This window comes from Acomys minous (genome assembly GCF_964271855.1).
Source record: "Acomys minous genome assembly, chromosome: 5".
Lineage (NCBI taxonomy): Eukaryota > Metazoa > Chordata > Mammalia > Rodentia > Muridae > Acomys > Acomys minous.
This window is the reverse complement of record NC_140494.1, coordinates 97,771,197-97,786,078: the sequence shown is the minus strand read 5'-3', so window position 1 is coordinate 97,786,078 and position 14,882 is coordinate 97,771,197. Positions and strand designations below refer to the sequence as shown.

Sequence of the window (14,882 nt, the reverse complement as noted above, 5' to 3'; positions counted from 1 at the left end):
GGTTGGGAGGGGGAAGTCAAGGAGCTGATCTTTCATAGAGAAACCGCCTGGGAAGGAGGAGCGGGCAGAGCCCCTTGCTGCTGATGGCAGCACAGATGAAATTTAGAGAGCCGTGTGCACTGAGTCCAAGTGACGTGGCAGTGACAGCCAAGCCTCCTCCCCTGACCTGTGTAGGAAGCTAACTTCTCTCCTGGTTGCTGGGGCGGCATTTGGGGCTGACACTGGGCACAAGACGGAAGAGGAACAAAGCTCTAGGAACTTTTGCACAAACTGGCATAGAACAGGTAACCCACACAGAGAGGGCACTCAGCTGAGAGCAGAGGACTGGCCCAGGACCCTGGGGCACTGTCAGACCCAGCCACACTGGTGCTGGAGGATAATAAAATGATTCTGTTCCAGGGAAAGAGAGGACAAAGCATGGCGCGAGATAAGCTGGCCTGGAGGAATACAAACACCTGGCCCTCACTTCTTCCAGCCTATGATTCAGTTTTCCTGTTCTTTCCTGTTCTGGGACATGTGGGAGCAGCAAGAGTAGGGACAGTTCTGAAAGTGGAGGGAGGACAAGAGAGGAGAGAGAGGAAAGAGAGAGAGAGAGAGAGAGAGAGAGAGAGAGAGAGAGAGAGAGAGAAGGAGAGATTGTGTCCCTGGGTGTTTTTTTTCCCCCAGACAAAGCTATTATCGAAATGCCAACTAGCTCCTGCCTGGCCAATTTGCATATTCCATGCTGAGCTCTTGGAAACAGGATGAATATGCATGAGGGGATGCATCTGATAGGAGGTGGGGCTGCTGGGCTATGAGCTAAGGTGGCTCATTGTTCTTTAAAGAAGCAAGGCATTAAAAAAAAAAGCAAAGCACCGTCCAGGTCAGCAGAACGGCCTATGCTTCCCTCTCCCCAAAAGAAGAGGAGGCTCAAACAGAAATCCAAATGACTACGATCCTCTCGGGCCCCACAAAGAAATACATAATCAAGAATGGGAGTGTCTCTTCTCTAAAAGTAGCATATAATTACTCCCGTCTCGTGCGTCCTAATCATGGAGGCTGGCTCAGGGATGAGAGTCACCTCTCCCAGCTTCCAGGAAATGAGGCTCCTCTCCCTAGTTCTTGCTTTCTGAACAGGAAAAACCAGCACTCTGGGGGAGCCCCAGCTTTCAACCTCCTACGCAGATCCTATAATGCTCTCCGTGACCAGGCTGTGCTGGGAGAGCCTAGGACATGTGGGCGCTCAGCAGTGCCCAAGGAATGGATTCAGTCAAGTATTTGAAGATTTAAGTTGAAATGCATCTTAAGGCAGCTGGTCGGCTCTAGGGGTGTAGGTGAGTTGGGAGGCCATGTCTATCTTGGGATGGCCCTGGCTTGATGCTAATCACACACACACACACACACACACACACACACACGCACACACACACACACACACCTTACAGTAGAGGACTGTGTCTACTCACTGATGGCCTGCAGCTCTCAATGGCCACTGACTGAAGACACAGTAAGAGTGGAACCGGCTTGTTTTATAATTTTGTAGAAAAATCCCAACTCATCCTACAAAACTTGGGGCCAACAAAGTATTTGTCATGTTGTTTTCTTCCCGAAGAATCGTGGCCGTTTCCCACCCTAAAACAGACAGAGAAGGTTGACGAAATGCCCACCCTGCCTCCCATGGTGTGCTTCCACATAATTAAAGGCTGGCCTCCAGCACCCCAGTGAGTTTTCCTACTGGGACTTGATCGGACTAGATTTAGAGAAATCTTTTAAGAGCAATGCAGTTGGGTTCAGGAACCTGCCAGCCACTCCCACCGCTAATCTACCTGAGAGGGCTCCTTGGAGATGAGACCCTCCTCTACTGATCGTCAGCAGCCTAGACTTGGTGTGGGTTTTGTGATGGAGTGTGATAGACCCTGAAACGCAGCTCAGCATTCGGGCTTCCTGTCCAGCCGACATTGTTATGGCCCTTCAGAGTGAGAAGCCAAGGGGACGGCCAAGAAGAGAGAGCATTGATTTCACCTGTTAGTGCGGTCTGAGCCTTCCTTTGGTTCAGACTCCATTCAGAGCTCTAGCAAGCCTGAACGCTTCAAGCAAAATTTCTCCCAGAACGTGGTGTAAACACTAGCTATGGGGAGGGCTTGTTTGAAGTGGGCTTGGAGCCCGGGATTTTTGTGTCCCTTCTGGGTGCAGTCAGTACTGCTGGACACCAAACCTTGACTCTCGGGGATAGAGGGAAGGATGGGGAGGATAACTTTCATGTTCCCTCTCAAAGGAGGTGAGAAAACCAAGGCACCCTTCCCGGCCGCCCCCTCCCCGCCGCCCCCTCCCCCCGCCCCTTCCTGATAACCTCCTCCTGGAATGAGAGGGTCCCAGACACTTGAGATTTATTTTTAACCACCACTGGCTTTGATTAGCTTGTCTCCGGCTGCTTCAGACACCTGCTGGCAGGATAAATTGGGGGAAAAAGAAGTGGCTGACCCAGATTTGATCAACTCAAGGCAAGAAGAAAAGCTTTTCGTGGGGGGTGGGGGTGGGTGGGGGGGTGGGTGTTGTGTCACTAGTTCCCCTTTTCTGAAACTGATGAAAAACCCAACAATTGGCAAAATGTTAAACTTCCCAGTGATCACGTGCCATCAGTGACCTTTGACATTTGTATCCTTAGGGCGGATGAGCTGCAAAACTGAAGTCACCTTCTGTTGTTGTTGTTGCTGTTGTTAAAGACCTAGTATCCATGACAGTGCACAGATTCTGATGATTTTTGTCTCTTCCATCTTACATGGCAGCCTGGGGGTTCTCTGTATAGCTTGGCGCTGTGAGCGTACATGATGGGGCTACAGGTGCTGCTCTGGTAGCTTCCCTGGTAGAGTAAGGTCCTCCACCTTTGTCCTCCTCCCCTGCCCAAAGATTGCCTCTTATTTGCTTCAAGAAAAGCAGAAGCCTAGGAAACCAGTGGCAAGAACCCACTCAGTCTTCTATTGATGCTTCTGTCAGGCTTTCTATGGAGTGGCTCACGTTGAGTAAGCAAGCACTATGTCCCCAGGCATCAAGGAACAGCGACTTGGATGAGACCTAAATGTCAGTCCATCGCTATTAGCTCCTAAGTAGCCTCCGGCGAGTGACTGACCAGCTCTGCTTAATGGCTTTCTCCTCTGGAAAACCCAGAAGACATGAGCACGTACCTGCTTCTGACTCTAGGTTTCTGTGATGTGAGGCAGTGGGTAGTAAGTGATAGGGCTGGTAGCGGGCACACGGTGATCAGGTGATCACTCCATAAAGCTGTGTGTGTGTGTGTGTGTGTGTCTGTCTGTCTGTCTGTCTGTGTGTGTGTGTGTGTATGTATGTGTGTGTGTGTGTGAGTGTCTGTCTGTCTGTGTGTGTGTGTGTGTGTGTGTGTGTGTGTCTGTCTGTCTGTGTGTCTGTGTGTGTGTGTGTGTGTATGTATGTGTGTGTGTGTGTGGTTTAAAAGCCAGGAGCATGGGAACTGGCCGGGTTAGTATCATTCAAGCTAGAAGATGAAAGGCTACGGATTCAGGCTATGCTAGGACAGACTCAGCATCCAGGATAGAAGGGGGCAGCATTCACCTGCTGGCTGTCGAGGCTGACAGATGCCTACTATCAATGCCAGAAACTACATGAGGAGTTAGTGCAGCTGGGCCTCGGGCTACAGTAAGGATAAGCAACCTTACAAGATGCTGTTGCCATGGGCCCCTGAGGGCAGGCAGGGAGTACTGGCACAGCTCAGTGCAGGAAAGAGGTGCAGTCTCCCAAGTAGCTGAACTACTTCCCCTCCAGCCCCTAAGCTCCACGGGCCCTGAAATCCAACCTGGCACCCCAGTAAGAGGCACTGCAGCTTACTGGCAAATCCCTGGGATTTTCTATCTCCTCCTGGCCTCAGACCAGCTAGTTACTACCACACATAGCATAGCCAAACAGCAATAACTTAGGAGAGCATGGATGGCCTCCTTCTGTGGCACAGGCAGCCTCACCACATCCCACGACCCCACCAGTGCCCACCACAAGGCATCTTTGCCATGGCCAAAGACCCACATGACATCATTTCCCTAGAGGGTTTCCGAACACAGAGCCAATGGACACCACTCTCCAAAAAGCATGAAGAATATTAATTAAATGAAGGTTTATTTCAAAATTAGTCTTAAGAGTATAAGCTGGGTTGAGGGCTGGAGCCAGACTACAGAATGAGTGGTGAGGGCACCTGCCTTCCCCAACACAGGTGGAGAGGACACAGCGTCACCGGCCCTGCGCCCGATCATGCATCCAATGAGTAACTAGCACTAGAAGCCAACAGCAAAGGACCCCCCCCCGCATGTGCGCGCGCGAGGTTGCTCATGTTTAATCCAGGTTAAGCTATACACGTTTAAATACACGCCGGAGGTTACGTGGTGTCATGCAATCCCAGTGATGGAATGACTTTCTTGCTCAGTGACCTCCTGCAGCGAGGCTTGCTCCAAAGGTGAGGTTAGGTAGGACAGAGCACTGAAAGGAGAAGAGGAGAGAGGTCATGCGCGCAATCACGAAGAGCAGAAGCTCCCCACTCCCCAGGACCAGGCAATCAATCCTGAGTCATCCTTCCGAGGACAGAGGAGGATGACAGGTGTCGGTTACAGTATCAAGCATGGCAGTTTCCAGGGCCCATGGATCTAACTCTGTGACTTTCAGGAAATGCCTTCCCTGTCCATGCTTGTTCTTCACATACACATCAGGGTGTTCCTGAGCTTCTCGTGGGGTTGCTGAAAGACTTGTAAAATACGCTCAGTAAATATTAACTACTTTTATAAATTCCCTGACATTTCTGTAGGTCACACTTCAGCTCACCAACCACACATAACCCATTTCTGCAAACTTCTTCGAAAAACTTCTATTCTTGCAAAGTCTTTAGGAGTCATAAGTTCTTCCTCATTTTTACCCTAAGTTCTTCCTATTTAAATTTCATCTTAATCTCTCTGGTCCCCGCAGAAAGAGTACAGTTTGAGATTTCATAATCAGGTTCCATAAACCTGCAACTCTTCTAAGTCTTGTTGGAATGTGGAGCAAGAGCTCATAAAATGACGGGTCCAGACAGTGCGTGGTCCCCAACGGCCAGCAACGTGCAAAAAGAAGACAAGTAGGCAGTGTAGGGGTCCTCACAGGAGTCTACAACCACCCAGTATGCGTGTTTGGCAAAAGATCTGAGCCTGGATCTCAGCAAGCCTCTTGTGCCATCAGTTACAATAAAGGAGAAAAAGATAGATTAAATAGGCCGGGCGGGTGGTGCCTTTAATCCCAGCACTCGGGAGACAGAGGCAGGCAGATCGCTGTGAGTTCGAGGCCCGCCTGGTCTACAAAGTGAGTCCAGGACATCCAAGGCTACACAGAGAAACCCTGTCTCAAAAAAATAAAAAAAACAAAAACAAACAAACAAACAAACAAAAGAATAGATTAAATTATACCTTGGGCTGAAATGAGGAAGAATCTAGGACAAAGATATTCTACAGCTTGACCAATGAAATTAAAAGAAGGGAGAAGAAGGGAAGGAAAGGCTATGCATGTTGTTTTGTTCGTTCGGTTGGTTGGTTGGCTGGGTTTCTGTTTTTGTTTTGTTGTTGTTGTTGTTGTTGTTTAAGATATATTATTGCCTAGGCATGGTGCTGTCCCAGCATTTGGGAGGTGAAGGCAGAAGATCAGAAATTTCAAGAATTTCCTCCGCTACATTTAGGGTTTGAGGCCAGCCTGGGCTGCATGAGATGCTGGAGTTGGGGATAAGACGGAGAGAGAGAAAGGATAGAGATTTGGGAGGGGCGGTTGGGAGGGTGGGGAAGGGGGAGGGGGGCGGGTATCAGAGACAGGCAGACTTAGGAGATAAATTATCAAAATGTATGGACACCCCCCCCCCATGTCCTGATGCAAGTAGTTAAACTGAAAACACTATATATAAAAAACCAAAAAACCAAAAACAAAAAAACCAAGGTGAGCTGTATAGTGACTAGGTCACCAATGCCACTCAAAGTCCCTGACTTTGTCGTTGTACCTTTCCCTCTTCTCTTTTTGCTATTCTGGAAATGGACCCCACGGCCTCATACTTGCCAGGCAAGCACTCTACAGCTGAGCACCACCCCAGCCCTGACTCTTTAGTTGTGATAGTGGCATTACGTCTCTGTGTGCAATTCTTAGGTTTTAGAAACGTACACTGAGATACTTATGGGTGAAAAGAATGATAACAGAAATCTGCTTCAAAGCAATATTGCTGGATAAGAATGTAAAAACTGGCATGAGCTGGAGAGATGGCTCAGGATTTAAGAGCACTGGCTACTCTTCTTGAAGAGCCAGGTTCAATTCCTAGAGCTCCTGTCCCAAGGAAACAGACGCCCTCTTCTGGCCTCTTTGGGTACTCACAAAGGCGAACAAACATGCAGGGGCTAGACACATACAAATAAATAAGAATTTTTAAAAAGATTGGCCGTGAGTTAGTGAGGCTGGAAGAGAAGAACCATCCTCCTTACTGTTGCCTGCTCTGAAAACTTCTGTAATAAAATGTTCAAAAAGGACAGCATTAACTGTGGCTCAACAGAAAGATGCTTGTCTGGCATCTATGAGCCCTGGGTCTCCAGCAGTACTCCCTTACATAAAATGGAATAAAAAAAAAAATCATGACATCATTCTCCTTTCAAGTACTGAAAGCACTAACTTATTTTTCAGGCTTTGTTTTTCCTGACTAAATACGGCATGATGCAAACGCCAAGAAACTTTCTCCGTAGTAAGTCCCTTGTTGGTGTCCTGTTCTTTATGAGGACTCACAGTGGTGACCTGACGTGGCAGAATCTCCTCGGGCCTGCCCGTGACACCCATTACCGTGAAGCTCCCATGATGCCCATGTGCTCTATGTGACCACTGCCTGGTCAACCTGGTGTGGGTGCTCTGAGGGGGTTTCCGCCTGAGCTCCACAACTTGGGCAGGAACTCAGGGGACCCTTCTGTTCTGGGAGGAGGGCAGCTGCACTCACCTTTTAAAATGTAGTCCGTTAGCAATGTAGGCACCTTCTCGTTATCCTCCTTCATGGCGAAGAGAACTGGAGAAGGAGAGAGAGAGAGAGAGAGAGAGAGAGAGAGAGAGAGAGAGAGAGAGAGAGATGGGCCAAGATACTACCAGGGGGTGGAGCTTGCTTCTAAGGCTAGCTAAGCAGGAGAGAAGCGATTTGAGGAAACCTGGCATTCGCTGAGTGAGTATGGCCTAGCTGAGTCCCTCTACAATCTCTGTCAAAAGTCAGGAGTCTTGGGGTGAGAGAGAATACACTCAGAAAGCCACAGGGTTGTCTCTGCAAAGTGGACCCACCTGTGATTTCTTCCAATTCTCCCCTTTTGGCTCATCTGTAATTTCCATACCATTTACCAAGTATATATCTTTAACAAAAATAAATGAAGCAATTGCCCACAATGATAAAATCAGCTTTGGGATACAGTCAACCTAAATGTTAATATTAATCCCTGAATCACTAATAGGACTGTGCTGTTTGTTTTGGGTTTTGAGACAGGGTCTCACTTTATAGCCCTGGCTGGCCTGGAACTCACCATGTAGACCAGGATGGCCTCAAATTCACAGAGACCAGCCAGCCCCAGCCTTTTGGAGTACTAGAATGAAGGAAGTGCCCCACCATGCCCAGCTATGAACTTGTCTTTAAGGATATTCTACTCACATTTTTAAAAAATGTTATTGCAGCTGGGCATGGTGGCACACGCCTTTAATTCCAGCACTCAGGAGGTAGAGGCCAGAGGATCACTCTGAGTTTGAGGCCAGCCTGGTCTACAGATTAAGTCCAGGACAGCCAAGGCTACACAGAGACACCCTGTCTCAAAAAAAAAAACAAAAAAAAAAAAATTATTGCAATAATCCTCACCTTCAATTCACTGGCCACAAATGAAGTTTATCTAACAAATCTTTATGTTGTATCCTGTTGGGAGGATATGAAGTCCTGAGTGAATGTGTTGACACAAGTACAGCCAGGTAAAGGACCCTGATGTCTCAGACCCAGGAAAATCACAGAGCCTTCCCCAGGTGAGGCTCATAATTGGATGCAAAGCCTTACTCTGGCCCAAGTATGGATGTTATGAATCATTAACCCTTAGCTAAAACCAGTATATGCAGGAACTGGCAACCACATCTTTTCCCCTTCCCCTTCCCTTGACTACAACCTGAAACTGCTCCGCTACAGAGATCAGCTGACCTGACTCCTCTTGTTCAGTGGTATACAATAAACCCACCCCCTTGATTCAGATGTATAAAATTAATGCACTGAGTTTCCAGACTTCTGCGTGACATCTCCATTAGTTCACGTGGCCCACCCAATGTTAGCTTTTCTGTCTGTGTGTCTGTCCTTTCTTTTTTCCTCATGACCCAAGTCAGGTCAACCCCAAGCCATGCAGGTCATGGCAATGGCCATTACAGTGTTAGACTATATAGAGCTTAAGAACTGTGGGCTCAGCTGGGCAGGATGGCTCACGCCTTTAATCCCAGCACTCCGGAGGCAGAGGCAAGCGGATCTCCGTGAGTTCGAGGACGGCCTGGTGTACAAAGTGAGTCCAGGACAGCCAGGGCTACACAGAGAAACCCTGTCAAAAACAACTGTGGTCTCTCAGGGAGCCTACACAGCTCTTGCTGAAATACTTCCTTGACTCATACAAGAAACAAACAATAGGAAAAGTTTTAAAGCCTATAGGCTGTTAAGGATTATGTTTTATAAAAGTTTTAAAATTGCATTTTCTAGGGTGAGAGTGTAACTCAGTGATGGAACACTGATCTAGCAAATATAAGGCCCATGTTCCATCCTCAAACAAACGAATACTTTCTGTTATCTCATATTCACAACTTCCATTGTTGAAGTCAACTTTAAGGAAAATTCCATTTTAAAAAGTCTCTGAGCTTATTTATGACATGAACAGAAGCATCCAACAGTAGGTTCCTTCAGCAGTAAGCTTCTTTAAATAGTCTTACACCAACTTATGAAACTAGGAGATTTACATGCCTAAATCAGACTTATCAATAAAGAAGGCCAAAGAGCATATATTAGCTTCGTAAGAAATGCATCCTAAAATAGAAAAATCTAGAACAGTGTATGGAACCACTAAGCAGTTCTGAGTGTGAGACCACAGAGGATGTTTCTATCCTAATGATCCTTATATTCTCCTTAATGAACATATTTCACTTGTATAAGCAGAGTGAGCCGTGAAGAGCAGCGGGCCCTCAGTCAGGAGGCAACTGTGACAAAGGTGGGATCCCAGATGCACTTCCATGTTCTCCTGCTTTTGAGGCTGGATAATGAAACTTGGAACAGAGTCAGGTCCAGGTGAAGAATGCAACCCAATATGATGCTATAACTCACCACCAGCCATGGCCAGGTGGAAAGACTGGACCTATAGTCTACCAGGGTTTTGTTTTCTTTATGTTCTTGGATAGATAGTCATTTCAACTGAATTAGATGCTGGGGATCCTGGCGTCTTCGATTTGTTTAAGGGTATATCTAAAATGTTTGAATTACACGTGTTGTGGTGGGTGGATGTGTACACCAGGGCACGCGTGTAGAAGCTAGAGGAAACGTGCCGAAGAAGGAAGAAGGTGGTTCTCTCTTTCTACCATGTGGTCTCAGAGATGGAACTCAGGCCCCCTGGCTTGGTGGCAAATGCCTTTACCTGCTGGCTCTGTGGTGTATTTAAATGCAAATTCAGGCCAATTAGTTGGTTAAGTATTTTGCAACTGAGCCTGGTCAGACCAGATGCCATTCCAAGAAGAGCGCATTAAAGACGCAATAACCTGACTTACACAACGTGTATCTGAGTTCAGTTTAGATGCTTCTAAACTGAAGCATCTATATGGTCCAGTCACATGAGCTAGACTTTGGCCTGGGTCCTTGATTTAAGGAACAGAGAACAGAGAGCAGCCATTATTCGTGAACTCATACAAGGATCTGCAAAAGTTGGTACTTACATAACCTATATGAGAATCAGTATCCAGAATCATATCCTATAGGAGAATCAGTATTCAGAATCATAACCTATAGGAGAATCAGTATCCAGAATCATAACCTATAGGAGAATCAGTATCCAGAATCATATCCTATAGGAGAATCCGTATCCAGAATCATATCCTATAGGAGAATCAGTATCCAGAAAGACAGACGTGTAAGACTCTAAAAGGAGTAAGACTTTAGACCGTGAACTGTCCACTTGTAGAAGAGAAAGAATGCTAACAAATGTTTTTGTTTGTTTGTTTGTTTGTTTTGTTTTTCGGGACAGGGTCTCTCTGTGTAGCCTTGACCGTCCTGGACTCACTTTGTAGACCAGGCTGGCCTCGAACTCACAGCGATCCGCCTGCCTCTGCCTCCCGAGTGCTGGGATTAAAGGCGTGCGCCACCACGCCCGGCCTATGCTAACACAATGTTAGCTGGTGAAATCAAACACTGGATGAAGAAGGGCTGGAGGGATTGATTGCTCGGTGAGTAAGGTTCTGGCCGAGGACCACAGCCATTCCCAGCACCCGTGCTCCCAACCACCTGAAACTGCAGCTCCAGGGGATATATATGGTGGCCTCCTCTGGCAACGGCACACATGTGGCACATATGCATACATAAAAATAAGTCTTTAAAACTGGGTTACAAAATTTTGTAACTTTGGGCTGGAGAGATGGCTCGGCAGTTAAGAGTACTGACTACTTTTCCAGAATGAATATTCAAGTTCAATTCCCAGCACCTACATGTTGGCTCACAGCCATCTGAAACTTCAGTTTCAGGAGATCTGGTATGTGTCTGTGTGTGTGTGGCGTGATACTGAACACCGAATGCAGAACCTTGTGAATGCTGTGCAAGTACTCTCCACTGAGCCAAAAAGAGGTTAAGAGTACTTGCTGCTCTTGTAGAAGACCCAGGCTGGGTTTCCAGTACCCTTAAGGCAACTCACAACTTCCTGTAACTCAAATTCCATAGGGTTCTCTTCTGACCTCTGCATTGTACATGTGGTACACTCAGATGTGAGCAAAAATACTCATACACATAAACTAATAAGAAATCTTTATAATTAATTAATTAAGCATGGGCTGGACAGGTGGCTCAGAGTTTAAGAACACTGTCTACTCTTCCAGAGGTCCTGAGTTCAATTCCCAGCAACAACTTGGTTGCTCTCAAGCATCTGTAATGAGATCTACTGCCCTCTTCTGGCGGGAAGGCACACATGCAGGCAGAATTTTGCCAGTAGGTGGTGGCACATGCATTTAATCCCAGCAATTGGAAGGCGGAGTCAGAGGCAGGCAGATCTCTGTGAGTTCGAGCCCAGCTTGGTCTACAAAGAGAGTCCAGGACAGCCAGGGCTCTATTACACAGATAAACCCTATCTCGGAAAAACAAAAAGCAAAAAACAAAAAAAAACGTAATTAATTAAAAAACAAAGCCTAGCCAGGCACTATGGCACATGCCTTTAATCCCAGCACTCAGGAGCCAAAGGCAGGTGTATCTCTGTGAGTTTGAGGTCAGCCTGGGCTACTAAGCGAGTCTAGGACATCCAAGGCTACACAGAGAAACCTGGTCTTGAAAAACCAAGATAGATAGATAGATAAATAGATAGGCGGATAGAACCTATGGCTGGGCATATTGCCTGCACCTATAATCCCAAAACTCAGGAGACTGGTTAGGCCAATGGAGTTCATTATCTGGCTTGAGCTGTATATTGAGAACATATCCCAAAAAGAAAAAAAGGAGGAAGAAGAAAGAAAAAAGAAAGGAAGGAAGAAATAAAGAAAGGAAAGGAAAAAGAAACAAAAAAAAAAAAAAGGAAAGGAAAAAAGAAATAGGTCTCAAAAAAAAAAAAAAAAAAGGCAGGCCATGGTAGCACACACCCTTAATTTCAGCACTCAGGAGGCAGAGGCAGGTGGATCTCTGTGAGTTCCAGGATAGCCAGGGCTAAATAGAGAGACTCTGCTGCAAACCAAACCAACAAAGGTAGCTGGAGAGACGGCTCAGTGGTTAAGAGTACTTGCAGCTCTTGCAGAGGACCCAGATTCAGTTCCCAGCACCAACATCAGCGCAGCTCACAACTGACTGTAACACCAACTCAAGGGCATCTAATACCTTCTTCTGACCTCCATGGGCACCAGATATGCAAGTGGTGCACATACATGCATGCAGGTAAAACATTCGGACACATAAAATTTAAAATAAAAGCCGAGCCTGATAGTACAAGCTTGTAATCCCAGAGGCTGAGGCAGGAGGATAGCCAATTTGAAGCCACCTGGGTTACATAATGAGTCCAGGCCAGCCTGGGCTACTAATGTCTCAAAAGTTAAGAGGCAGAGTGCATAGCTCTGGGGTAGCAAGCACCAGTTCCCTAGGTTCAGTCCATAGTAGTGAAAATCAAATCTCAGTGCATATTTATGCAAATATAAAGATCTGAGCAGATGCCTGTACTTTGAAGTTAAAATTCCTGATTCTCAAGGACGTGGTGTCTATGGATGTTGGCAAGATCTGTTTGCAGCACACCCTGCTTTTGTTCTCTAGACAGATAAAAAAGGAAGCATTTCTTCACCCTTAATGTGGGGATGGTGTGTGGTGGTGGTGGGGAATATCTGAAGATCAGAAGCCCCCCCCCTTCCTCCAGCAATACCTATATCCCTCGGGCCCATCCTCTCCAGAGCAGCCACAGTGCACCCAGCAGCCTTGTGAGCTGTCATTCGACACACCTAGATGCCTGGAAAAATGGAATTTCACCAGGCGTGGTGGTGCACACCTTTAATCCCAGACTCTGGAGGCAGAGATAAGTGGATCGCTGTGAATTCAAGGCCAGTCTGGGCTACAAAAGTGAGTCCAGGACAGCCAAGGTTATAAAGTGAAACCCTGTCTCAGAAAACCAAACCAAAACAAACAAACAAACAAACAAACAAAAACAAAAAACAAAAAGAAAGAAAGAAGGAAGGAAGGAAGGAAAAATCGGATTTCTTTCTAATCCACTGAGCATGTCACCAAGTCTCAGTCTAGAAGTTTTCCCCTAAGAAAGCCTAGCGGGCACTGTTATCTGAAGCTGGCCTTTCGGGGGTTGTTACTGCCTCACACATCCACAGGTAGATGGATTCTGCCTACGGGATTCTGCCAGCTAACGGGAAGAAGAGGCAGCCACTTCCTGGAAGGAAAACTAGACTCCATTCTTTCCCAGCAGCCTCGCTCTTCCCAAAAGGCCTTGCTGCACATTAAAAGTACAGCAGGGGGCGCTGGAGAAACGGCTCAGAGGTTAAGGACACTGTCTGCTCTTCCAAAGGCCCTGAGTTCAATTCCCAGCAACCACGTGGTGGCTCACAACCATCTATAATGAGATATGGTACTCCTTCTGTATTAATAATAAATAAATACATCTTTAAAAAATAAAAAAGAGTAGTCTCTGTTAAAAAAAAAAAAGTACAGCAGGGTCCACAGAGCTCTCTGCTCCAGGGGACCCAAGTGTGGATGGTCCGGGTAGGGAAGGCAAAGTCTAGGGAGCTGCAGGGAAAACAGAAAACTCTTCCCCACCCATCTAGTGCCTCCCCAACCTGGGGACCACAGCAGAGCATTTTAAATTTGCCGTGTTCAAGAGGATACAGTACGTGGAGAAATTTTGTCCGATGTAAAGCCATCCTAGAGGAATCTGGGAACCGCGAACCAGAGGTGCAGAGGCAAGGAGGGATGTCATGCAAGGCCCCGGGGCTGAGGACGAGGAACTCACTGTTTGTCAGCATCTGCAGGTCTTCCACTGAAGGAGGAGAGGATTTCTTCTCATAAGGGATGACTGTGTTCAGATACTGCCAAGACAAAACAGCATGCAGAGCCTGAGACGTGGTCCTTCCTGGGTGGAGGCACAGTGGGCAACTGGCACAGGGACCATGCTTTTCTTCATGTGCTGGGTAGCACTCACAGCCACCATATACCACTACCACAGAACCTTCCTCTGCCTCCTCATGTCCTTCTCTAACGTAGGCTTTCCCGTATCCAGTGGGGGAAAACTTCCACTATCCCAATGTCTACGTTCTTAATCTGCTAAAGTCTTTTTGCTTCTCAAAATCCTGGGGAGGGTTTCTCCTCCTGGATGGTAGCTGGGGCAGTGGGTAAAGGTTTAATTTTCAGAGTGCAGTTTGAGAAGAAATTATTTCTCTTTTGTCAAACCCAAGATCTTGACTGTCAGATTGGCTCCCTCCTACAACAAAGCAAGCCCCAAGGTACCCAGCCAGTGAGCATCGAAGAGACCACTAGGCCAGAAAACTCTTCTCAGGTTCCAAAGGAGCCCAAGGCACTAAGCACAAGATCAACAGGTCTAGAATTGTAGTGTGGGCCCTGTCACTGAGGCTGTCAGTACAAGGCTGCCCTGTGACGCTGGTCCTCAGTTCTCCCCGGAACAGGAAGGGCTGCTTAGATGTTCCTAGTCTTTCCAGGCAGCAGTCTACAATTCTAACACTTAGAATTCAGACCCAACCATATACTTTATGATGACTTATTCCACAGTTTCAGAGTTGTCAGTGCACACACTGCCAAGTCCATTTGATTTTGTACTCTATGCGGGGAAGCCCAGGACTTCTCACCATAGCCCCTTGAGGGCCTAGCAACAACAGGTCACAGCACATAACGGGCGGAGTTGTTGAACTCTGCCTTAATACCCAGAACTGCAAGTTGCATCACAGATGCCATAGTTTGGAGGTAATGTGTCTTCCAAAGGTCTATATACAAAGCCTTGATCCCCAAGATCATGGTACTGGGATGCACTATGGCCCTTTAAGAAGCAGGGCCCAGGAGGAGATCCTTATGCAGTTCCTTAAAGGATATTGAGTATTCTCTCTTGAACCCTTACCCACCTTATTCTGTCTCTGTCTCTCTTTTCTCTATAAAGTTTGACATGGGATTGCTTGTT

The 14,882-nt window shown here is 47.0% G+C and overlaps 1 protein-coding gene across 3 annotated transcripts in view; it reads right to left on the bottom strand.

Moving 5' to 3' along the window:
- Window positions 1–4,093: 4,093 nt before the first annotated feature.
- The window catches only part of FEZ1 (fasciculation and elongation protein zeta 1), a 123,215-nt gene continuing 112,426 nt past the window's right edge, over window positions 4,094–14,882 (bottom strand). For all 3 annotated transcript variants that reach the window (XM_084782219.1, XM_084782218.1, XM_084782217.1), the window contains 3 exons: window positions 13,707–13,782; window positions 6,980–7,045; window positions 4,094–4,476 (listed from right to left, as the gene is read on the bottom strand). In XM_084782219.1, coding sequence (XP_084638345.1) covers window positions 4,460–4,476; window positions 6,980–7,045; window positions 13,707–13,782 — 159 coding nt within the window. In that variant the 3' untranslated portion in view covers window positions 4,094–4,459. The remainder of the gene's footprint in view (window positions 4,477–6,979; window positions 7,046–13,706; window positions 13,783–14,882) is intronic.